Genomic DNA, 25,699 nt, shown 5'->3' on the forward strand with positions numbered 1-25,699 from the left:
TTACAAGCAAATTGGATCGTGTGGAATATTTCTCTGACGAACAAACGGTCCTAGGAAACAAACCATTCCAGAATAATAAAAAATTAGTATAACGTGAATTGCTTTAAATAATGTAAACAAACAAACGAATTAACAGATATAATGGCGAACTCTATCAGATATTACGTAGGTAATACAACGTAATAAATCAATCCTCATTCAGTTATATTACAGCATGTCACTTGTAAATTAGTTCAGGTTTGTCTTTAATTAAAATAGTGTGCTAAATCCACCGTGAGAGGCTTTCAAATTCTCAACTTATGTAAACAAACACAAATAAACGCTGCGGGTTCCCTTTTATTTTTAAAATTTTATGTACAAGTGCGACTGATTTATTTTTGAATGTACATTCAATATAGAAAGTTTATATACGCAATATTACATTGAACATTTCACAGACTGCACTAGTCTTTCACACAGATTCAACATCATTCGTCATGTCCACTCGGCCGAATGTCATTTCCGAGGGTTGTTATTCACTTATAAATATTCTAGTGCCTTTAGCATATTGAGGGAAGGAGAATAATGACAAAATTGAGGCAGCCATGAAAATTGGAATGAAGTAGGAATTAAAGTCTGGAGAGCAGAGACGCGTCAAAAATTGGGGGCAGCCTGAAGATCCTTGAGGTGAAACAGGGAGCACAAATCTCTTTTGCAATTTTCTATGACACACTTTTTTTTTCTTGAGATGCAGTCTTGACAAGGACGTGATGATGTAAGAGGTTCACCGACGTGAGGTTGAGAATTTGGTGGCCAGTGCTGCCAATCAGGATAGCAAAAGGCCAAAGAGATGGGAGAAACGATAAGTGTCAAGTCTTCCCATGTCTTTCCATGGAAAAAAGAATAACTACAATAAAAAATATATTCATACAAAAAGTAAACTCTTCTGTGTGTCATTGGAAGAAACAAAAGATGGTCATCTGTTAAGACAATTTCAAACAATTTATGAGTGCCAGTTGGAGGGCGGGTGGAGGTTGGTGGCGATACAGGAGGACGCGTTGTAGAAATTTTGGTGTGACTGTCAATGACAACCTCCTCTCCACCCCATCCCCGCATGTCGGGGAGCCGAACAGTCCCGGTGAGCTTCGGCGACCTTGAGGCTTGCAGGGCGGTCAGGGTGCCTGAGCCTGACTGTGCTGGTCGATCGTGTCCATCAGCCTTGGTCTGCGTGGTCTCCGTGGTCGCTGTCCACTGGTGGTGGGACGCTGGGCATTACCGTGGTGCTGCTTCCTGCTGCTGTAAGGTAACCTGCTACTCCTGGCCCTGCAGGTGGCAGGGAGATGAGTCAGAGATGGTGTAGGTGAAACGCTCTGTGACTGTCTTAATAGCTTTCACAGCCATGTTAAAAATGGTGTCGGTGTTAGTAAATGATACTTGGCATGGAGAGGGTAAGCATTGCACAGATGGAAAGATGGGAATGGAATGGAGTGGTAAAGAAGCAAGGGATGCCAGTCGGAGGGCAGAGTCTACCTGCATTAGTGCAACAGAGAGGAGGGTTTTGAGGGTACACCTCAGGAGTCTAGAGCCCACCTCGGAGTGGGCTGCTGGCGGCCAGGAGAGAGGGAGTGGAAACCCCTGAGGAGGAAATATTGAGGACAGAAAAGGCAAAGCCAGGAAGTTCAGGGGGTTGGAAAGAAAAAAGGGCGCTGGATTTAAGCCCGTGTGAGGAATCAGCCACAAAGTCTGCGCTTTTTTTTTAATTTTAGAAGACAGCAAAGCAGAGACAGGTGGTCACAATCTACCTTTCCAACCTTATTGTTCCATGTGTTTACCAGCTGGGTGAATCTAAAGAATTACTCTACCTGTCAGGTAGCCTGCGGTCTGAGACTCGGAAATGAAGAGATCATGTTTCTGGTCCTTGAAGGCACTCCATACCGTGGATTTTGCTAGTATTTCATTGACCTGCAAACATTTACAAAACCATATTAAAAAAAATGCATTACCCGGACTCAGCGTTTTCTCTTTACATTGTGCCTTTTTGCTCTATTTCTCCCATTTTTGCCATTTTAACTATTTAGTTTTATTTCTCCAATGTGCCGAGGGCCAATAAAAAAATACTTAGGGCAACCTCTGCCCCTAGATTTGGTGATCAAGCATCATACCTGTTCTCCATACTGCAGACTGCGAGTCATAGACTTCAAAGCTTTTACAATCTGGGCCTTGGTAGCTGAGGGGTTGTCTAAGGTCTCCAAGCCAATTCCTTCCAAGAGCTTAAGGAGGTACGGAACCAGCTCCACTCTCAGAGCCTGAGCAGCAGGAAACAGTTCAACTGTGGCAACACCGGACTCAGTGACAGCATAGACATAATGTGGGGAAAGGTGTACCTGAGCTACGAGTTCTGTCTGCTCCTTCTGAAACATGCGGTTCAGAGCCTCACAGGCCAGCCCGGCCATGTCTGCACGGACCTTCATTCCAGTCATGAGCGGGCCGATGGCTTCCAGGGCAGCCATGGAGCGCACGCAGAGCTACACAAATACAATTTAAGTCATCTCTTTTACTGTGGGGAAATGGAAAACCTGTTTCGATTACCTCATTATCCGAGAGCACGTGGATGAGACGGATGGAGCTCTTGGGAATGGCGTTGTTCTTGTGGTTGAGTGCTGCGAGGATGCGGGGCAAGTGACCCAGAGGTGGGACCTGATCAGCGAGTTGAGTCTGTGTGCTGAAGAGACACACTGCTGCCGTGGTGACGGTCTCCAGTGCCTCCCCCTGAGAAAACATCAGACATGTCTGAGTGTAAGTGGGGATGTTTTACACCACAATTAGCTTACGTTGGGGTTGTTCTTCTCCAATAACTCCGTCAGGGTCTCCAGGAGAGATACCAGGAACTCCCGAGGCTTGCGCAGCACCCAGCCCGGCTGGGCAATAAAGATGCGCAAAAAGACTCCGCCCACTTCTAGCTCTCCCTGTCCAGCTCCATAGGCCACAGTGAAGTCCTCTGGCAGCTGAGCAGCAAGATAACTGTCAGATTTTACATTGCGTTACATTCAACAGCTACTTGTCTCTCTGAACTTACTCTCCAGTTGACGTCAGGATTGTCTTTCTGCTGTTTAAAGTGCCTGGAAAACACACACCATTTAAGAGCGGATACTACCGAGGCTGACACCTTGACTGGACACTTTCTGTGGCTTACTCAAGCATCATCTCCCGCACAGTGGTGGAAACAGTCTCTCTGGAGCTATCGTTCCAAATGAGTTCAGGATTTTCGTGCGTTCCCTCAAATATGTGCACCGCTGCTTCAGCGTTGTCCCGCATGGCGTCCATGAACACACCCGGAAGGAAACGGATCAGAGTCAGCCGAACCTGGTGGGAAATGGGCACTGATTTAGACCGGTGACTCCCAGCCACTATACCGTGGCACGCCAATTACCCAATTTCACTTAGTTGTTCAGAATTTATTTTATTTACTACAAATAATCTAATCTTTGTCCGTGGCGGTGACCTATAGTGACAGGCAGAATCATAAACCAGAATAAGTCATGCCACACTTGGCTCAATAAAGGTTGGGAAACACTGATTTAGACGAATAATATGCTGCATGTTTGCAACACCAACCTTGGGCCCGACAAGCTTGTCTGAGGTCATTTTGGAGAAGAGCTCAGCCGTCTGTGTGCGAACCTGAGGGTGAGTGCAGTTGCAGAAGAGATCGAGCAGGTATATGAGAGCCCCTGCATGGAGGAAAAAAAAAAACACGTTAGCATGATCAAGCTGAACATCTTTTATAGAAATGATTCACACAGACCTTTAGCCATGGCCTCTTTGACTATTTTGGTGTTGGAGGTCAATGCATGGATGGTCTCCAACACCATCTGCCTGCCTAGAAGACGACACATCAACATTTAGGAGCACAATGGAATAAGATTGAGTTTTTTCTGCTACTGGGTGATGTCTTACTTGATGGGAGAGAGTGCAGCAGTAAGAGGAGGTTGGACAACACCAGAGACTCTGCGATGTTGCTCACACATTCTTGATTTGATGTTACTGTGTTCACAACCTGCAAGGGAAGCAAAGAAGTCTCACATGAGGAAGAGGAGCATCTCAGACCTTGGATATTTGTTTTGGAGACGGTCTTTGCACCTCCAACACCAGCTGCTGCACGCGGCCAGCTCCGTGAACACGCAACAGGGAGAAGAGCAACTTAAAATGGCCGATGCACTCCGTCTCGGAGCCTGGAATTACAAACAAGAGTATTGAAAAGGGTCTGTACATTTTAAAAGCAACACGGCAGCGGTGTGCAACACAGAACAGAACAGAACACAATCAGAGACGTTTAATGCCACCAAACTCATTGTGTGTTTGAAGCAGTGTTCCACAGGATGACAAAAAGTCATTAGCTAGAACAGAAAAGATCACCAGTCCCTGTCGGAGGTGAGTAAAGTCGGGTTTAGCACCTTTAACCTTGCTATATTATGCCTAGCCGCCACTATGTTATGGATAAAACTATACTCCAGATGCGTAAAGAAGTAAATGGGTTAGTTTTCCTCATACCTACTGTTGCTGATGATTGTTCTCTTTTCTAACATTCCACACTACAAAATAAGTCATAAAAGTATTCAAGTATGCGTTATTGGCATTGGATCGGAAGTGAAAAAGTTGTATCGGAACACCGCTATTCCATATCATACAAAAAGTCAACAAGTTAATTTTTGAAGAGCAGTGTCTCACCAGGGTTGTTCTTGATGACATTGCGTAAAGCCTCTAGAGCCATCTCTGCAAAGCGGAGCCGCTCAGCGTGCTGCTGGGACTCTACCTTGTTGCTCTGACTCATGGCCAGCAGTGTGTGGAGGTACTGGGCCTGAGAGCCCACATAGTCCAGCAGACTCGCTGCAAACGCTTTGGGAAACTGCAAGTGAGAGTGTGTGGAAGAGTTGCAAAGTTAACACCCGGAGTGTGAGAAGGGAAATGTCAGTTTAACTGCACTGGAAGAACTCACGTCAAGTGGGAAAGTTGGTTGTTCGTTGTAAACCCGCACAAAGATCTCCCCGACTATCAGCTCTTTGCTGTGATCGCTGAACACAAAATCAGCACCAAAGCTCTTATCGTTTTCCCCCTGTCAGGAAGGAAATGCAGGTTAGAAAGTAGGAAATTAGCAAATAAACAAGTGTCACTCTTACTCTTCTGATGTTTCCCTCCTGTTGACTCTCCAGGAACTCCATCAGCTCGGCTCGTGTTCCATTATTCCAGATGAGGTAGGGGTTCTCAGAGTTACTGTTCAGCAGTTTCAAGACCTTCAGTGATCAACAGAGAACATGAGGCTCAGACTGTGTTCCCTTGCAGGAGGCCAAAACATGAACTATCCACTCGGTCAACGAACCTCAGCGGAAGATCCTACTCCCAGCTTCCTGGAGATGTAGGGCGTCAACATGGAGGCAAGGCTCTTGCGAATAGTGGGGTTGTCCGGAGGCGTACCCTCCACACCGTTGGTCTCCGGCACGGGATTGCTGCCGTTGGGGCTGTGCGGCGTCTGGAGGTAGCCTCCCAGGCGGCTAAGGGCCACCAGGCTGAGCTTGGCCAGGTTGTTGGCCACTTGCTGCTGGTTGGTCTCCTGACTCGTTTGCACACCGCTCTCCTCCAGGGTGTAGTCGTAGTTGAAGAGGTTGACCAGCAGGTGCCAGAGCACGCCGGCGTGGTACAGATGGGTCTGGAGGAAGAAATCCACGGCGAAGGAGCTGACGCACTGAACCGCCAAGGAGGCGGTTTTGGGAAGACACTGAGGAGAGAACACAGTCTCAAAGTCTGAAAAGTCTCTTCTTGATACATCAAAGCAGCAAACGGTCTCACCTTTCCATAATACAAGATGTGACAGAGGTCTCTGATGATGTAGGGCAGCTCGATGATCTTTTCTCTGCATTCCTCAAACTGTGCCGCAACACTGTAGCACTTACAGACGTGCCCACACACCTGAGAAAAATCACATTTTTTAGAGGAATACGAATGACGGAAGAGATCATTAACCACTTTGATGTCACGCGGTGTACCTGAACCGCCATGTCGTCAGCCTTGCTGGATGCAGTCAACACGGAGACACAACGCGAAAGAGCCTCCAGCAACACCTGAGTGTTGTCAGAGAACGATCAAACGTTGCCGCGCGACACAAGCACGGCGACACGTCTCGTAAACAAGCAAACCTCGATGCCGTTCTCCCGGCGAAGCTCCTCGGCGTTGAGAGCTGAACAGTTGACGGTGTGGAAGGCTAGCTCAGCGGCAGCCGGGAGGAGAGGGGAGGTCTTGGAGAAGAGTTGGTCATCTTCGGTCTCCATGGTGATTGTTTTGATGAGCATGGGGTAGCCGGCATATTTGTAGGGCTCCAGTTCTGTTTGGAAAGTCAAAGTGACATCCGTTATTTGAAGACCTCCATCTGTTCCCACACACGGTAGATCCCAGCCTCGTCATGGATTTCTTTTCTGTGGTTCTATTGTACAATATTAATATTTTTAATGGTGGCTTATAGAAAGTGGTTTGATGGCACTATGAATAGAACGAGTGTTGCAGAGGGGAATCCAGCAGAGGGCGCTGTCTCAGAAGTCAACATTTTGCAGCAGGAAGATGCTTTAAAGCAGGGGTGGCCATTATGTCGATCGTGAGCTACCGGTAGATAGCCAAGGTAGTTTAGGTCAATTGCGTAAACGTCACTTTGTAGTCGTCATGACATCAGTCAGCTGACATTAAGATCCCCTCCTGATTCGCGCTTGCTCCCCCGGGGCGTTTCAAGCTACACACGAAGATGCAACTTTCATCTTTATTATTGTGATTATGGATGAACTAACTCTACGGTAAGATGTCTATATCTTTAACTAAAGTTGTCTGTTCACTTGTAGCGGCTAGTTACGTTGAAAAAAAGTGTCGTTTACTGGCTTTGCTTGGCGTCATGAACTCTACTACAGAAATCAGTGTTTTCTACACATTCGCTTCTTAAGCTATTTTTTCATGATGAAATTAAAAATGTGCCCATTAGTGAAACCTTTTCAATATGTTGCCTTGACTTGGGCTGCATTGTCTTTTGCATAATCATGTTAAATTCTTGTATATCGCTAATGTTTGATAGCAAATGCTAACTGGATGTAATACATGAACTGTGTGCCCGAATGAACGTTACATAGCTAATGTGACTGACATATTACCAGTACTCAGGTTATGTACACAACTATTTAGGAGTTATGTGTAATTATCTTTATTTCCATATTGAAGTGAATTATGATCGCAACTACTTTGCCTGTAAACTTTGAAAATGTGAAATACTAATCAAGAATATTTACAATAGAATTTCAGAGTTTACTGGTTACATTTTGTATATGTTATATGTTTTATAAAGTGCGTGCACTCCTGATATACATGTATAACGTACATAAATACCTACTAATATCTTTTAAATAATTATTGTAAATATATATATACTTTCTATATTTATAGTAGTAGGTAGATCTTTGGGACTTGGTCGTTTTAAAACTAGCTCGCAGGCTAAAAAAGTGTGAGCACCTCTGCTCTAAGGTAAAGGCACGTCCAGTTCACTCTTTTGTGGTGCAAAGTGACAGTCAGTAAGGTACAATGGAGTGGGGCCTCTGCCAGCCAACGATAGCCTGCAACTGCGAGAGGCGTATTATTATGTTTACAGTAGGCTTGGGCCAGTATGAGATTCTGACGCTATGATAATCTTGGGCAAAAATAGTATAAATAGTATAAACGCTTTATACCACTTATCTTCCACTCTTGTCTCCTTCTCAAACACATCTCCACATTGGGTGACCTTCCACGTGAGGAATATGTCGACCGACAACTGCGCCAAAAGTGCGGCCGTACCGGCGCCACTCAATGCTAACGAGGCAGCTAACAGCGCCGGTGCTATCGATGCCCTACGTATGGAAACACAGCAGATGCTTGTGGTTTCCACTCATCAGAGCCCAGTTTCGTGACCAAGTATTTCCACGTAGTGGCCGCACTGGACCTCCTCTTTCTCTCATATTGTAGGATGCAAAATTGGAGTGGTTTTGAAACCTTGAAACCGGCAACCTGCCCATGCCACGTTTAGAGTGTCAAATCATTGAATCCATTATTCGCTGCAAATAGAGACGTAGTGTACTGCATACCTTGTTTGTGCCGATTGAAGAGGATGCTCTGGGTCTTGAGGATGAGGATGATGTTTTCTGGGTCAGGGCCATCTAGGATTCTTGCAGACTTTGTGCAAAGGAACTCATAGGCCTTGTTGACTTTCTCAAACATGTCCTGAAACAGTTATTGAGCTGACTTAAAAAAAAAAAAAAAAAAAAAAAAAAAAGGCTCAAACCAACAGTGTGCTGTGTGTGCGAGAGGTGATGTTACACACTCTGCCATCAGGGTTCTTGTCAGGATGGTACTTCTGCGCCAGCCTGAAGTAAGCCTTCCTGATCTTGCTCTCTTCATGCCTTTAAACAGAAAATCATGAACAATTTATAATGAATAGGCAGCTATCTAACGCACGGAGTAGGAAAATGAAAAGTTCACTCACTGTCCTTGTCCTTTGGGGAGGTTGAGGACTTCGTAAGCATCATCTACCGACATGGACGGTGGCTTTTTCTCCACCTCCCTCTTCCAAGCTTCAAGTGTGTCTTTAAGCAGCTTTACCTAATGGGTTCGTGATGTTGAAGTGAAGTGTTTTTCCAGAAACTGATGACAAACTAAGCATACATACAGCATCTCGAATAGGCCAGTTGGGGAAGTGGGTGGTGTCACAGAGGTGTCTGAGGTAGTAGATGTTGCAGAAGAGCTCGTTGTCCAGTTGAGGGAAGCTGATCACAGGGATGGGGCAGTACTGGTAGAGGGCGCGCGTGTTGCTCTGCAGCCTCGGGCTGAAGTCAGCAATGTGGCCTGCGATTTTCTCAATCATCATGCGCCTGAGAGAGAAATGACTCAAAAACTAAGCAAGTCGTCCTTTGTTCACACGCAATACACAAATCAGATTCCTCTCGCCTCATCTCGCTGCTCCAAATGGCCTCAGGGGTGTCAAATTCTCCCAGGAATATCTCAGAGAAGCGCTCTGCCTCATAGTTCTCCAGATAGCACACCATGGCTTCTGGAAGAACGGGTCCCAGAACACTGCGCTGCACAATGTCCAGGCCTTTAGACTGGAGGGAGACACGCAACAAACGTGCGTTATTTGCAACTGATGGTTGGACGTGTTTGAAATCTCCAACAATGTTACCTCCTCTGATTTAAAGGCTTGCTTCAGGTGAGTGTACTTCAGGAACCTAAAAGCAGTAAAGGTTAATAATCACTAATGGGTTTGCAGTCCACTGGATGAGCAGGAAGCTGGCACAACGTGCTTGTTACCTTGCAACAGGAAGCACGTTGGAGCCGGTGTACATCATGATGAAGAAGAAGACTCCACTCAAGTACAGCCGCTGCAGGTTGGGGTTGTCCTGCATCACCAGGTACAGGACATTGGCCACTTTTTCCACCAGGATGGGATCAAACGTCAAGAGCAACTAAAGAGAAAAGGGGGATGGATATCATCACAAAATTATTTCAGAAAAATACACACTCATCCCTCGTTTATTGCTTAATATAAAAAAACGGAATATTTTTGTAGTTAGAGCATCGAAAACCTGTTTATGACTTTCTAAATACGGCCCTGCAGACATGAAATAACACCCCAATAGTCACTTTTAAACTCCAAAAACCTACCACTTCCACACGGAATGAGAGGAGAACAATTTTTTCGTTCAATCTCTGCCATGAGATGTCCGTCTCATGTCGGCTCAGCGGCCAGTCTCCATGTAGTGGGAAAAGTAATGTAGTCTATCGTCATGCCTCATAGCATTACTGATGCCTAGTGACCACAATACTACATATAGCCATATAGGCCATAGTCAACCACGGAAGAGCGATCATTTATTAATCTAGCGAGGGACGACTGTATGTCACAATTTATATCACATTGTACCTGAACAATGTGAGGGAGGCAAGCGTTGTCACTTATCATCCTCTTGATCTTTGGTAATGGACGAATAATGGCGTTATCTTGGTCCCTGAAGCACACACACACACACACACACACACAAAAAAAAATCAAAAGTCACGTATAATTGGAATTATGGCATATTATCATAATAATATAACCAAAAAGCCTCAGAGACCTGCTGGGATAGTAGGAGCACATGGTGATGAGCATATTGAGGATGAGGGTCGCCAGGTCAGACTCGTTCATCACCGCCTGCCCGGTGGCCAGGAGGCACCACTTCAGCTGCGGGATGGCCTGCAGGGGGCGCCATCCATCCATCCCCTGAGCCCAGCACCTAGTCTTTGCGGTCAGGACGCTGCTGTTCCAAAACTCCTGCATCTGGAATGTAAATCACATATAAAAGACTGAATAAACAAAACGGGATTTTGTGTGAAGGATTTCCAGAGTACGGCAAATAGACATGCACACCTCTTCAAAGTTGAAAGGTCCTCTTCTTTCTTTATCGGCATTTCCGAAGTACCACTCCTTCTCACTCTCTCTCTTCATGTCTGGCGCTGCCTCCAAGACGTTGCTCTGCATTTAACGTGCAAGTTGTAAAATCTTACCTCTGGTTTTTAAAGTGTCTTCATGAGGGCAAAGCTCCACGTTTACCTGAAGTGGCACAGTAGCTCTGCTGGTGTGCAGATGGGCCAAGGTGAGCAGGTCCACCAGGATTCGCACCCCGTTAGAGTCCATTATATCTTTCACATTTTTCTGCAGCACAAAAGATTCATATTATAATAAATCTATTTCAGTCCTTCTTGCGGAGAGAGCATTCAAGTACCTTGTTAAGAATCAGTTTGTTCAAAAAGTGGATGAGCCTGTCTCTTTCCAGTTTGTCGGTGCACTGCAAACACACACAAGTGCATTTTCATGTAAATAAATAAGACACCAAAACAAAGCAAGCATGTTCATTTGCTAGCAGCCTGCACTCACGCGGTCCAGCATGCCCACAATGTATTTTGTGTCAGTGAAGGGGCCGATCTCTTCAAAGCACTTGCCGTAAACTATCGTTAGCGCCTGCAAGCACAGGCACTTCATCGTGACTTTGGGCGTTAGCAGAAAGCGGTGGTAGAGCTCGTTGAAGAATTCGTACCTGTGTGTGGAAGAACGAAAAGCAAAAGTTGAGCGCCCAGTAAAATGTTGCAGTGAGTGTGTTTGCCCGGTCCTTACGATCTCTTGATGGCACTTGATTCCTCATTTTCATCCTCCTCCAGCAGGAGGCGCAAGTAATAGTCGCCGATCTTGATTTCATCGGAAAGGCACTCATATCTCACCTGCAGAGATATTATTTAGGCAAAACGCTAGAAGGCCCAGCTAATAATAAACGCGTGGGATCGGCATCAACCTCAAACTCCTGGTGGTTCCAGGAGATGACGGTGGCATTGCCGAGCTCGCGGTCCACGTTGAAGGCGCGCATCTCCCCTTCCAGGGCGTCCCGCAGCTCCTCCCTTGTTTTCAGGTTCCAGATTAGGTTGGAGCGTGCATGGTCCAGCTGGAATCTTGACAGGTACAACAGTGGGAAAGTGGACGTCACAAACGACCATATTTTGGGAACTATAAGTAAAAAAAAAAAAAAAAAAAAAAAAAAAAAAAAAAAAGCGTAATGGAAAAGAAAAAACCCCCAAAACAAAACAGATACAGCGCTCGATGTGTATTTCTGCGAAGTAGGATTCCTTATTTATAAATTTAATGTTTTCGTAGTTAGACCATAGAAAACCTGTATGGCATTTATTAACATTATTAGAGCTCTCTAGACATGAAATAACACCCCTGTAGTCACCTTTACACTCGTATTACCTAATATAGTAGACATCTTAACAGAAAATAAGCCATTTCAGACATAAATAAGACTAGTGTGTAAATGTATTCTGGACATGTGGACAGGAAGTGCTAACAGGGGTGTCCAAACTTTTAGGGCCGCATACAGACAAATTAAAAGATGCGAGGGGCCACTCGGATACATTTTGTTCATTAATGACGTTAAAACCAATCCAATGTAGGTCAATATTTGCTAAGCCATCTGAACAACGCCTCAGCTTATGTGTAAGAGGTTATGAAGCAAAGTGTCATGTAATTAACAATAACATTTATTAATATATCTTAATAATGAATTCATTATATTTCCACACCAGGCCGCACTTTGGACACCCCTGCACAAGTCAACAGAGGCAACGGTGTTGAGGTACCTGTAGTAGAAAAGCTCCCAGTTGGCTTCAATCTTGATCCGCTGTCGTCTTTTTCTCAGGATGACCGGCTTTTGATTGGGATTCTGCAAACAAACAATTATCTGCTTCTATCGCGCTGCAAAGTATTTCAAATGTGTTCAAGTATGAACAAGGTGTGGCATGAAGACACAAACGGACAACTTGCAAAGACAAGGCAGACACTTTAAGATGGCAACAACGGAGTGCAATGCGAAGTGACAAAAAAAGAAAGAGAGAGAATACATGGAGGGCAAGTGGCACCAAAAAAGAAAATATCACCAATGCGCACATACAATAACAACTTAAAAACTCCAAAATTCTCCATAGCCCATAAACATGCTAAAGCAAGAAAGCTAGATTTGTAATTATTTTATACATTTCATGAATAAATATCTTTTTTCTTTCATGACAACCAGTTGTTTTCTTCTTATTGACCTCCAATTTGTTAACAGATTTTAAAGCATGAAGTCAGTTTATTTTAAGGCAACTCTGAGCGTAAAAGATGCTTATTAATGAGAGGATGGAAGAATTTATACTTGGATGGAAAAAGCGCGCACGCATGACAGGAATCATGGCAAACAGCAAGGATTCGGTCGGGCGGGCCTACTCACCAGGTTATTTCTGTCCTGCTACAAAGTTTGACAGTGGAGACAACAGACAAGACGGGACGAGCGGCGGGGCGGGGGCGGGCGGGGCAGAGACAACACACAGAAATTATTGTTTTTGTTGTTCCTTGCATTAAACATCATGGAGTCGCAACAAAATGAGACAACAAATTGTCGTACTAAAATTTGTAAAAGGCTTCGATAAGACATTTGTAATGGGTGTCAGCCATTCTGGCACACGCCCGCACATTTCAGTAAAAACCTGAGAAACAGAACAAATAGTGAATTAATTTTATTTTTAATATGCAAAAATGCCCCCCGAGCTGCAATTGAGACATCTTCGCTCAATGCGAAATTATGGTGCATCGCACAGCAACGTCCGAATTCTCCAAATGCAGATGTGAGCCAAAACACACAAACACCACCAAAAAAAAAAATGCAAAAGAGAAATGCTACAAATGCCAAAAACACACATAAGCCCCAAAAACAACTGCATGAGAGATATGCCCCAAGTTCATGGAACAAAATAGAAATACCGGTGGCGTCAGACCTGAGGGATATCTGTATTTAAAGACATGAGTGGTACGCCCAGAAGAAAGTTAGCGGAATGAAAAGTTGCATTTTTCTTTACGTCTTTGTTTAAACACTTTGCTGTAAAAATTGGTTGCGCTCCACCACAGTCGCCCCTCGCAGTTCAAATTTCACTCACGTTTTTTCAAAAATATATAAATGAATAAATCATGCTGTTAAAATATGCATATTAAAGCTAATTTTACATATTCTTTGCCTAAATTAAGCATTGTCAATGGCTAAATGAAGTAAAATCCAAATTAGAAGACACATCCAGAATGATATGTAGTATTCTACGTTGGCCACTAGGTGTCAGTAATGTTACTGTATTGTTCAGTGAGGCACACAAGCACCTGACTTGATCGCAGGAACAACAGGCTTTTATTGCAGGGTTGAATTATCTCACAACAAGGGCTACTGTTGCGCCCGTAACCCACGGCAAGCTAAAAGTCAACTCTCAACCACTGACGTCACTTCCTGTCCTCCCGCCACTCAGTTCACATTTATAGCAACACACACAATCACAAGTCTTATGCCTTAAATGGCTTATTTACCCCTACTATGTCTACTATATTGGGTATTACAAGTGTAAGGGTGACTCATGTCTCGAGGGATAATCTTAAAAATCGTATTTAGGAGGTTGTAAAGATGTTTTCTGCGCTCTAACTATGAAAATATTCCATTTATAAATAAGGAATCCTACTTCACTGAAATGTACTTATCAGGGTCTGGTCTGGAACCAATTAACCGCGATAAACGAGGGATCACTGTACTGTAAAATATTACTCCTTCAGTCCCTCAGGTCTGGCTCCCTTGGTAGATTCTGTCAACCTGCAGCATTTCTGTCATGCAGTTGTTTTATGGTGTTTGTGTGTTTCTGGTTTTGGATCATTTCTTTGTTTGGAGCATTTATTGTATCCGTCTTGCTTGGAGGAGCAACTGTTCAAGAGGCCCGAGTTGGCAACAATCGATAACAACAGGCTTACCTCCTTCTGCGCGATGCCCATCTTATCCCTCCAGTGCATCAGAACCAGATCCGCCTTCTCCTTGGCAAACTTCTCCACCTCTTTGGCTGCTTTGCCGGCTATCCGCTGCCACTCGGGGACCTTGTTTCGGTTCAGCTGGTCCTAAGCACGGGAGGAAAAAATGGTCCTAAAAAGGAAGGTAACAGGCGGAGGCTTCTTGTCTCTTATATGTGTTTGTCGTTACCGTGGCAAGTTTCAAGTTGTCTCTGACATGCATTCGATCCACATCTCTCTCTGGCACTGTATCCGGACTGTCCATGTAAGCTAGCAGACCTGTTGGCTAAAAAGTGAACACGGTGTTGTTCAGCTGTGTGAATTTAAAAAAAAAAAACAAAAAACACAGACATTTCTTTCAAATAAATGAGAGCGTTACCAATATTCTCTTGAGTAGGTTCATGGCGACAGGGTTCTCTGCGGTCCACAGACCAACCAGGTGACGACTCAGCTGTCTAATTGAAACAAGAAGACAGCTGCTTTGCTGAAACTGCTAACATAATATTGTTTGTGTGTGTGTGTGTGTGTGTGTGTGTGTGTGTGTGTGTGTGTGTGCAACCTGTTGGTGAGCATCCTCTGGTCCGTGCTGATGGTAAACAAGGAGGTGTGAAGGTGCCGAGGAAGAGCCCCCTCGCTTAAAGCCAGCTCTTGCATTTTGGTGGCGATTTCCTTGTCCCCTTCCTGAATTTTAACCAATGTCAGCGAGTGATGACTCAAAGGAGGTGCACTCAAAATCACTTTATCATTACCTCAATAATGGCCTTCATTACCAGTCCAGCGCCCTTCACAATCGCCATAGAGGGATGCTAACAATACGGAAGAGGAAACACTAACTTGAATGAATTCGAACAAATGAATCACAGAACTATTATTTATTTGACAGAATGCATTCTAGACCTGGAAGAGTTTAAAGAGCGTGCGTCCGTTGGAGGCCACCATCTCAAGCAGCATGTCAAACTGTTGGCCCTCAGTGGTTTCACTGTAAGGGGCGCACAGGGCAAACGTTAAAAAATCCAATAGGGAGCTGATCACCAAAGCCCCTGTTCCATGGTCCTGGATGACAAGGAAAAAGATAAAAGGGGGTTTACTAACTTTAACACAAAATATCTCAGCCATAGCAGGAAAAGACTTACAACATTGGTAATGAATTTCTCAAGAAGGTTTTCCAGGAACTTCTTAGAAGACAGCAGAGATGCTTTGTTGAGTTGCTCCTGCCTCAGGTCATAGTCGTCATGCATGGGCTGGTTGGACAACGGAGGAGGTCTTCAGACACTTGAGACTTGTGTTGAAGGGCATAAAAGATAATGAGGTTCTACTTACACACATCAGGGCGCAGAGCATGTCGATAGCAGCGTGTGTCACACCGTTGTTGTTCCTCTTTAAAGCTTTGACCGTCTTAACTCCTAACTTTTCCCTAAACCTGCAACACACCAATATGCACTCAAGGTCAATAATGTCAGAAGAGAGCGTAAATAGCGCTAATAGTGGATTCCTGATACAATGCCTGATGTTCCAATGGCAAAAACAGCCACTCTCTATTTTCTTTAATTGAGTACTTTCAGAAATAAACAATTCTGGCTCATCTGCAACGCTGCATAAAAACTAACAAGTAAATACACTTCCTGTCATACATCTCAGTGACCCAGAAAGACGAGACAAAATAAAAGGAGAGGGATAAAAGAAAGTTGACAAATCGACTTTAACCTTCTTTCAGACGTGCATGCCTCAATTCCAGAAAAGAGATGCAAAAAAAAAAAACAGTATTGAGTGAAAGCAAGCCAAGAGAGGAGCGTAGGAGAAAAGAACAGGCGGGAAAAGAGACAGACGCTGGCCAGACTGAGATGTATGGATTGATATTTACGTTCCGTCTGTGAGTCCAGACCCTTGTCCAGACCTTGGAATGACAGAGCATGCCTGTTACCAGCAGCTCAACAAAGAGAGGACTTAAAAACGGTAGGCCTGCCTGCCGCAACCCTTACTTAGGCAGCTGGGTGAAGGCCTGGAAGCCGGCTTTGGAGGCCACCAAGCGCCGGATGGCCTGAAAGTGGCTCTCCAGCTCGGCATTGAGTGAGGGCAACTCTGCCTCCTGCGTCAAGAGAGCCAGGACGGCGTTGTTGATGAGCTTCTCTTTGTTCTCAGAGAAAAGACCCTGGTGATGAATAGAGAGAACAACAACAAAGATAAGAAAACTAACACTGAAGTCACACGGGCAGACATCACGCACACTCACATCTTGTGTTACTGCGTGGAGCACACCACTGTAGGATATGTTGGCGTTAAATCGGAATACTGCATCGGCAAAGTTTCCATCTGAGAAAAAAAAAGCAGGTAGTGAGTCGGTCAGTTTCATCGCAATATTGTGTTATGAAGTCATTCTCAGGCGCTTCATTATCGCCAGCGACGACAACCTCACACTCTTAATTAATCCTATGAGCGCTGACTCACTGGGAGGCGCTGCTAGGAATTTCAGATGCAGGCTCTCCACCTCCTCGTCGACAGGCATGCTGAGGAGGCCCCATCGCTGGCCGCGCCGCGTGGGGGCCATCTTGACGCACACGTCCCTGTTACCCGATGCACGGACGCCATCGAGCAGGCTGGCCAGCAAAGAGTCCCTGCAGGAGTGCACAGGAAAACACTTAATACACTTGAGGAAGTGTACCACATGCACTGTGTACAGTCGTCCCACTTTACATCGCAATTCGAACATCCCACTCTCACTCTATTGCACTTTTTCAAATATTAATTGATGAATACTAATTAATATTAATTAATACTACGCTAAAAGAACTAAAATAGAAACGTGGCAGAAGACGCGTTCTAATTGCGAATGTAGTATTCCACATTGGCCACTAGGTGTCGGTAATTGTTCGCTGAGACAAACACCACCAGAACAGGCATTTACTGCAGGTTTACGTTACCTCATAACCAGCACAATAATAACAACATAATGATCACAATAACATGGTCTACTGTTGGGGCCATAACCCACGACAAGCAAAAACTCCACTGTGACCCTCCGATGTCACCTCCTCTCCTCCACGCATCAAAGTCAACGAGGGAACACATTTACTGTCAAGCACGCACACACACACACACACACACACACACACACAAGCAGGAGTTTTATTTACGTCTTAAATGGCTTATTTACTCTTATTATGTCTACTATATTGGGTAAGTGAGTGTAAAGCCATTTTAAACTGCCATTACAATACAGTGATGAGACAACAGCCACCGCGGGAAATTGGCTGTCCAAAAAAAAAAAAAAACAAGAAACCGCTAACAAGTGAGTCTGTTATCTTATTTATGTCTAATATGGCTTATTTTCTCTGATGATATCTACTATATTGGGTAATACAAATGTAAAGGTGACTATAGGGGTGTTATTTCATGTCTAGAGGGCTCAAATAATGTTAAAACACGTATTTACATGTAGAAGATCATAAACAGGTTTTCTATGCCATACCTACGAAAATATTTAATTTATTAATATTGAATCCTACTTCATGGGAATTCACTTATTACGACCAGGTCAGGAAAAAATTAACCACGATAAACGAGGGACAAATGTACTTAGTTCCTGAGGGTGCAAATTTTCTCCTTCTCTCCTTTTTAATTGTGAAGTGCAACCACTGAAGTTAGTCCTTCCCTTCCATGGAGCCAACATTGAGATGCCTAAGCGTGGTTAGCATCCATCGCGGCACAGTCACCATTTGGGCCGTGTTGAGTGCAACATCAACGTTTGAACGCACTTATGCACTCAAAAGTGTGGCAATTGAGACACACCTATAGTGACCACTGGGAAGAATTAAGGCTAGAACATGCATCTCCCCTAAAAAGAGGAAAAAAAGGTGCGTGTACCGTTCCGTGGAGGAGAACTTTCTGATCTGGCCTCTGATGAATTCGACTGTAAACACCTGAGGGTTGTCCGCATCGCAGATGAGAGCAAACACCTGCAAGGGGAGGAGGGAGGCAAGACAATCACGCAGATTAACATTCATACATGACGAAACAAGTTCAGGCAGCTCAAGCCTGCTGAGCGCACCTCTCCAAATGGTTTGATGGTGACAATGTTGTAGGACGCGGGATCTCTCTCCACCAAACATGTCTCGGTGAGGGCCAAGATACGCTTAACGGGCTCCTGAAAGAGACCGAATGAGCCACTTTAGACAAGTACAAGACCTCCTCCTAACCCGGAAGACTAGTGAGCGCATCCTGACCGCATGGCGTGAGGTTATCTTCTGCACCACAAACTCGGCCACCGACGTGATGCTCTCATCTGAGCTGTACTTCCCCAGCCTGTCCGTCAAGAAGCCCTCGAAGGTCAGGGCCTCCTTCCTGAGCCGCAGCGTGATTCCAATGAAGTTCCCAGCATGCTCTATGGCACTGCGGATGATGTCATCTCGATGCTCGGAGGCAAACAGGTGCTGAGAGTGAGGTAACGAGACAGCCGCATGAATTGAACGAACAAACAAATGGGCGTTCTGACGTCACGAAGCACACACCAGCCTGCTAAACCCGCCGTAAAGGATGCAGAAGCCTCCCTGGTAGCCAGAGGTCTCCACAAAGCCCTCGATGTTGCGGTAGTCGTAGGAACAGAGCACCCGGTTGGTGTGAGGGTCGATTTGGTCAATGCCGCCCGGCGTCACCTCCAAACTCACGGGCTTCCGCGTGTCACTCCAATGGTGCTTGTAGCAGTTGTAACGCTGGAGGGGAGATAAGATGAGGTCAAATGCACAAGGCAAGAGGGTTTGTGTATGGGATAAGGAAAATACCAATACGTGTGCATATTTCCATACACACCTGTCATAAAACACATGTATGTACACGAGGGCTGTCACAAGATCTCGCGGGATTAAAACGTGACAAGATTTTGTGTTCGGAAAAAAAACTGTCTGATGGGCACTCGGACTGGGACGATAAATAAATAAATTCATCACACAATAAATGAAAATGAAATGTATAATTTTGCCGTCTTCAATATATTGCCATGTGCATGCGGGTCCGTTTTCCTCGTCTCTCGCCTCCAAACAGGCAGGAAGAGAGTTCACTCTGTGCATTGGTTTCAGCACCTTGCCACGTTTGTTCCATGGAACAACAGCATGAACGAAGTGAGCGCTTTTGTAAGACACACAGTCTCTCTGTCTCGGTGGGTGGAGGCGGGGCCACTAGCATACACACAGAGTGCAGAAGTGTGTGTGTGTTAAATTAGTAGATTGCAATATATTGTAATATATTTTTCACATTTTTTTCATTGTACTTTACTCAAAAGTAATGTTAATATCTCGACCCAATCCCGTCTCGTCTCGTGAACTGAGTGTCTTGTGACACCCCTTATATACAGTACATTTTAATAAATCATTAGATGTATTTTCTCAACTGTACGATAAAAAGAACCTTCTTATATCTTTGTACTTACCCTGCCAGTTATTTTTCCCTCTGAAAACTCTGTTCGGAATCTCTGTGAATGAAAGAAATGCTTTTTAGAAGACAAAGAGCCTGCCAAAGCTCATGTGCAGTCATCCTTGGTTACATCGCTCATTCACTCTATAGTGTTTTTCCCAACATTCATTAAATAATGAATGATGCCGTTTCGTGGTTGACTACGGCCTATTATTCGTCAAAAAATATGCAAATTTAAGCAAATTGTACCGATACAAATTAAGCATGAAGTAAAATTCAAACACAGTCTAAGCTATTTAGACCAGCAATTTATGAACGTAGTATTCTACGGTATTCTAGGTGTATTCACTTCCTGTCCGCTATGGATTCTGCTCCCCTACAAGGTAAAGCTCTCTGATTATAGATACAATATTGGGTAATACGAATGTAAAGGTGACTATATGGGTGTTAATTCATGGCTCTAATAATGTTAAAAAAATATTTAGAAGATCGTAAAAAGGTTTCCTATGCCACGACTACACAAATATTAAATTTATAAAAAAGGAATCCTACTTCACCAATTAACCGTGATAAACAAGGGATTGCTGTGAAGCGTTTCCGTTCTAATCCAATTCACGTTTGTCCTTACCAGTGCTTCTGTGAGCAGCTCCGTCCGATGCTCCGTGGAGAACTTGAGCGTCTCCGACTTCTTGCCGGTGCCCTTTCGGAATGTGAGGTTGAACTCTGTTCCCTGACCTTTTCCAACAGGGCCGATTCCACAGATGTCTCCATAAGGCCACTAGCAATGCGGCACGTGACGTAAAACAAACAACAAAAAAAGAATTAGCCAATGACAACACACTCTCAGTACTACCTGAATAATCGGCGCTAACCTGATTTGTTACTTCCAGCGTGGTGGGGTTGTACGTGGTGATGCCGTGGGTTCCCACAGAGAAGACACGCTTGTACCTGGATCACACATAAAGATGCACTGTCTGTCCTTTGTGCACCACAAAGCTGAAAGCGTGCGATTGTAACCGTTTGCAGTCGGTGAAGGCAGAAAGCGCCACAATGGCTTTCACAAGCAGCCTGCATGCTCAACATGCTGACTGGGCCTCTCTCTCACATCCTCATCTTCATTAGGCCTGCACGACTTTGAAGAGGTGTGGTGAATCTTCCATTTAGGCGAGCTCACGACTTAACGCCAACAGACAGGACACGCAGCGGCCTGGGGGAGGGCTCGAGTGGAGCACGGAGACCGAGCACAATGAGGAGTCACGTTCCCCTCTCCTTTGTGACATTTGAATGCATCTTTTCAGAATTTTATGTTTCTCCTTTGTGAGCCTCTCCCTTGCGAAAACAATCCTATCTGCTCGGGACACACAGTTCATGTAACAACCCGACTGGATAATAAAGCCACTGTGGTGGTGTCATTTTTGTAATTCAAGGTACGGCAAAGTAACGAGGGGTTAATGTGCAAACAGAGCATATCTTTATCAGCAGGCACACATGACTGCATGTTCGTAAACTTAACATAAGCAGGTGAAATGCATGACAGGACTGCAGATGACAATTAGCTGAATGCTAACTCTGGTGCATCCCATCCAGTCTACATACAGTATATGACACGTTCTCCGAACTTGCAGAGCTCTTTACAAAGACCCTCTATTGTATGTCCATTGAGGTATCGTGATGATATAATGAATCTTGGATAACGTTGGGTCTTCTATTGATTAAGGATTTAAACCTGGTTATTGGAGGGAAAACCTGACAGGAATATTACGATTGTATTGCGTCGCTCTGATTTGAACTGCAATTGCACCCTGTAAAAAGATTAGCAGTAGAAGTCATGACTGATGTGCTGCTTGCAAAATACGCACACAATTTCTGCTACACGGTTAGTATTGACGAAGTACAGGAACGTCGGAAATCCAATAACAATAGTTGCCTTTCGCGTCCGCCACCATCGTGCATGTTAATTACCGTGGGAAGCGCCTTGAACGCCTTCTGTTTTGCTTCCAACACACACCAGCTCTAAAGCAAGAAGTTAGTCTATAGTTATGGGGCCAAAATACTCCATGTGAATGAAAAGTATTGATATCTAAAAATCATGTGGTGTCCAGTCATCATGAATGTTACCACTGACGTGAATGTTTTGGGAGTGCAAGGTGTTATTTGCACCTGTTTTTCATCAACTTAAGATTGTACGCTTATTTTTTTACATGTTTTTTTTTTATGATGTGGTGGTGCAAAAAAGAAGCAAGCTTCTATCGCACATCAACTTTAAATTTTGACTTCCTCGTCAGGTTTTTAGTTAGCAGGTTCGGAGAATGCGTCATATGGATAATGTAAAGTGCACGCTGTCCATAAGCTAATAAAACCATGTTAAATGTTTAAAAATTAGCAAGTAATGATGCATTAAGTATTTCAATAAGTGCTGCACGCGGTTAGGCTGTTACTGCTTTCACTTCTGATGTTTCATAATGCAACATGTTGAGCAACATCCGGTATCTCACAACAAAAAAACTACTTCTGCTCTTTCATTCATTTCCAAACAAAGTGAAGCAATATGAAAATGAAAAACAGTGAACAAACATCCATTCATCGTCTATTGAGGTCAAAATCAATGACCACCGCAGTACAAAGACAATGCTTCATTTGTCACCTGTCATCACTTTCAGCATCCCTGACGGTGGCACCGCAGGAGGCATTAACAGGGCGGTAAATGCTCTGCAGGCTTGTTTATGTTACAACGGTAATGGGACAAAGGCATTTAGTACTGGTAACATGATCTCGCCGCCTCTCAGCCCGAGAAAGAAGACCTCATCCGCTCTCGAAATGATGATGGCCTCAGCGAAGCTTCAACGTGTCACATGTGTGTCATTTTAAGATTTAAAAAAAAAAAAAAAGAGCATCTGGTGTATGATAAAAAGCTGTAAACTGTAACATATGAGATATACGCACGCAGATTCATACAAAAGCTCCTTGGTGGAGGTAAATATCAACCCTATACTATACAATAATATAGGATCCAAATGTTCTTAGAGGTTCCTTTCATAACAGTACTTCCACAAATAGGAAGTCCACACAATGGAGGGACTGAGTCAGGTTTTTCCCAAGCGTGAAGAGAGAGAATAGTCGCTGTTGTCACCCGACACAATGATGATACAGCAGAGACAGAGCCTCGCATGCCCTGAAATCCATACAGTAAGAAGCGGGGGGCCGGAAAAAAAATCTGTCTGTCTTACTTTCCCCTCCAGGAGTGCTTGGTGGTGTAGAAGCAGGCCAGGTCTTGGTTGTCTTTCACGACGTTCATCTTTTCACAGGACCTGAGCAGCGCAGAGGTTGGAAAGTTGAAATTAGAGAAGTGTGCCATTTTTGTTTGAGCTGAGCAGGAAAGTCTCGAACATCCTAAGTCGCTCCTGCAGCATGGCGACCCGCTTGGCGGCGCGCCGGCGCACACACTTCGCAGAGTCGTTCCACATACTGCATCACAATGGCAAAGACTCCCTCGGCAAACAGAACTAACCACATTCCCTTGTCGGATCATACTGTATACGCATGTTTACGCTTTTAAATCAATGGTGACAATCAGGATGCATGTTCACAGCCAGGAGGTGAAGATTTGCTGTCACAGAGTGATCAGTAATTGATAGACTGGTGAAAAGCCAGTCCGGTTACTGATCCTTTAAAAGACCAGGGGTTTGTCTCTTACTCAAATATGGCATCTTCTGTAAGGCTGAAGTTTACGGTGGAGTTTAAAGGTGCATTTAAGCTGCTAGGGACATTCATGCACTGTAGTGGGTAAAAACTGCCCCATCTTTCCTTTCTGCTAGAACAGTTGGGGGGTGGGGGGGGGGGGCTACTGTGTCAGCACTCTGGAAAATTCTGACTCCGGCTTTCCTTCCTCTGCAATCTGAAATAAGGCCAAATCACGGAATGCCGGAAGCCACACACTCGGCGTCTGCAGCAGTGTCTCCTTGTGGATCAATAAAGTCTAAGTCAAGTGCATGAGAAAAGCACCAATGTGCGCAAATGATTGATTGTTTGTAACACAATGCATGTGCAAAAACAAAGCATTCTTACATTTTCTTTAAGAAATGGTGGCTTTAACCCAAGGCAGGGAAATGATGCTAAGAGACATATTCCCTGTTCTATTCTGATGTGTAAAAATGAAAAGGCCACGGCAGATGCCAGGGTTGAGTCACGTGACAAGCCGTCCATGCGCTTCCTGTCCGAATGCAAATCAATAGTGAGGTATTAATGGCCTATCCCTGACAGGGATCCGAAAAAAAACGTGCTGCCCAGACCTAAAGTACACAATATTTAAATGGCACACCGATCCGGTCAAGTGGAGCAACTTCCCATTTTATTCATTGTTGAAGTCATGGAAATGTTCACCTATGCATACATTGTTTTATAACATAGTAATGCCACAAATTTCACAAGGTGAGCATGTTATTCTTATGTATAAATACTAACAATGTCTTAAAACCTCCCCTATATAATATAATACTGAATGGCTCACCGGTTAAAACAGCATTAACATGAGCCAGGGTGCAAGGTTCACGCTGTCATGTGTCATGGAAGAGTATGCCTGCAAACGAGCCTTCGCCTTCCACGCAAAAAAGCTGAACAAATCAGCAATGTATGCCTCCGTGCAAGGAAGGAATAAGGGAAATAAAGCTGGATTGAAAGCCATTCCGCACTCTGGGCACGGCTATGTCATTTAGCAATTTATTCAAAGTATGGAGATAGGATCTAGCAGTTTCTTGCAAAGACTTGTGTTTGTTGGGGAGGAAATGCACATCTCTGACGCTAATTTATGACAAGCCTTACCTGGTTTACCAACAACACTCCAATGCAAAGGGGCCTACACGGTTGACTAACAGGCTAATAACACGCCTACAACGGTGCCTCACTACAGCTTTATTGAAACGAAGCGACTTAAATAGCTGATTTTACAGAGCTACTTTACGAAGAAGAACGGAGCTGGAGCCCAATCTTATTATGTTAGCCACAAGATTAGCGGCTAACTTAGCGCATCACTGTGGCTCTGCACAGCAGCTAGCCAGTCGCATTAGCAGCAGGCTTCAATTAGGCAAACATTGGAGAAGATGGCTTTAAGGGGCAAACAGACACAGTTACCTGGAAAAATCACAAGCGGGTATGAATTACAGCCGTCCCTCGGCCCCCCGCCCTCCTCGGTGCCCTGTCGCTGCCTCTCGGTGGTCCCACTCCAAAGCCGAAGGTGCTCAGTTACGCCGTATTTCCCCCCCCCCCCAACACCGCTCAGGACGCTGCCATATTCCAAATGGCAAAAGTCTACCACTGCGCATGCGCGAGGCCTGCCTGTCATGCGGCGGTCAGCTGATTGGTTTGTCAGAACTCGGAGGCAGCGACAGCTGGTTCCGGATCAGTGAAACGTACGTTTTTCGCTCTTTTTGAATTTGAATATACATTCATAACTGATTGTAGAACAGTTTACGTTTAAACTTTTTATGCGAGTTGTGTTTCTTTGCATACATGCTTATGTCTTAGCGGACAATCGAGTTGCCACACAAAACAAACACATTTAATCTCTACTCAGTCATTTCCCTGATAATTTTTTATGTTTTTTATGATGAACAAGCAAAAGAAATGTTCTTCATACTGTTGGAGGACTATTGTGCCACCTAGCGATAAATATTAAAAATGCAGTAATTCTGACATAAAAAAATGAACAGACACACACACACACAAGATGCAAAAAAAGACAGTCAGCATGTCACTACCACACACTACCTTGAGTATGTACATCAGTGTGGGCAAATAACATATCCATAATTTGCTTTGCATTACCGTATTATGGGCACCTGGACTGTGCTTTGTACTTATATTACATGACAAGAGTGTGAACTATCA

At 44.5% G+C, this 25,699-nt stretch overlaps 1 protein-coding gene across 5 annotated transcripts; it reads right to left on the bottom strand.

The window, feature by feature from the left end:
• Positions 1-327: 327 nt before the first annotated feature.
• LOC129174277 (dnaJ homolog subfamily C member 13-like) lies at positions 328-25,092 on the bottom strand. Of its 5 annotated transcripts, XM_054766098.1 has the most exons (58): positions 24,944-25,092; positions 23,044-23,124; positions 20,689-20,764; positions 20,445-20,594; positions 19,833-19,874; positions 18,919-19,119; positions 18,634-18,840; positions 18,459-18,554; positions 18,275-18,366; positions 16,859-17,025; positions 16,644-16,723; positions 16,393-16,562; positions 16,275-16,307; positions 15,734-15,833; positions 15,547-15,654; positions 15,311-15,466; positions 15,163-15,219; positions 14,973-15,094; positions 14,793-14,868; positions 14,604-14,699; positions 14,381-14,521; positions 12,831-12,848; positions 12,202-12,284; positions 11,361-11,514; positions 11,186-11,289; positions 10,949-11,108; positions 10,797-10,859; positions 10,625-10,726; positions 10,442-10,546; positions 10,149-10,351; positions 9,956-10,040; positions 9,343-9,497; positions 9,215-9,260; positions 8,983-9,137; positions 8,705-8,906; positions 8,522-8,637; positions 8,360-8,438; positions 8,124-8,259; positions 6,168-6,352; positions 6,018-6,092; positions 5,821-5,940; positions 5,354-5,749; positions 5,154-5,267; positions 4,973-5,089; positions 4,705-4,882; positions 4,117-4,208; positions 3,934-4,033; positions 3,782-3,856; positions 3,595-3,707; positions 3,173-3,342; positions 3,056-3,098; positions 2,811-2,984; positions 2,569-2,748; positions 2,364-2,504; positions 2,142-2,285; positions 1,842-1,941; positions 1,510-1,614; positions 328-1,302 (listed from the first exon to the last, which is right to left on the bottom strand). In XM_054766098.1, the coding sequence occupies exons 2-57, from the start codon at positions 23,109-23,111 to the stop codon at positions 1,559-1,561; spliced, it is 6,777 nt and encodes a 2,258-aa protein (XP_054622073.1). In that variant the 5' UTR covers positions 23,112-23,124; positions 24,944-25,092; the 3' UTR covers positions 328-1,302; positions 1,510-1,558. The 5 variants fall into 5 exon arrangements, with proteins under 5 accessions (XP_054622073.1, XP_054622069.1, XP_054622071.1 ...); XM_054766094.1 differs by lacking the exon at positions 1,510-1,614; XM_054766096.1 differs by lacking the exons at positions 1,510-1,614; positions 16,275-16,307.
• Positions 25,093-25,699: the final 607 nt, after the last annotated feature.

Source organism: Dunckerocampus dactyliophorus, chromosome 21 (genome assembly GCF_027744805.1).
Source record: "Dunckerocampus dactyliophorus isolate RoL2022-P2 chromosome 21, RoL_Ddac_1.1, whole genome shotgun sequence".
Lineage (NCBI taxonomy): Eukaryota > Metazoa > Chordata > Actinopteri > Syngnathiformes > Syngnathidae > Dunckerocampus > Dunckerocampus dactyliophorus.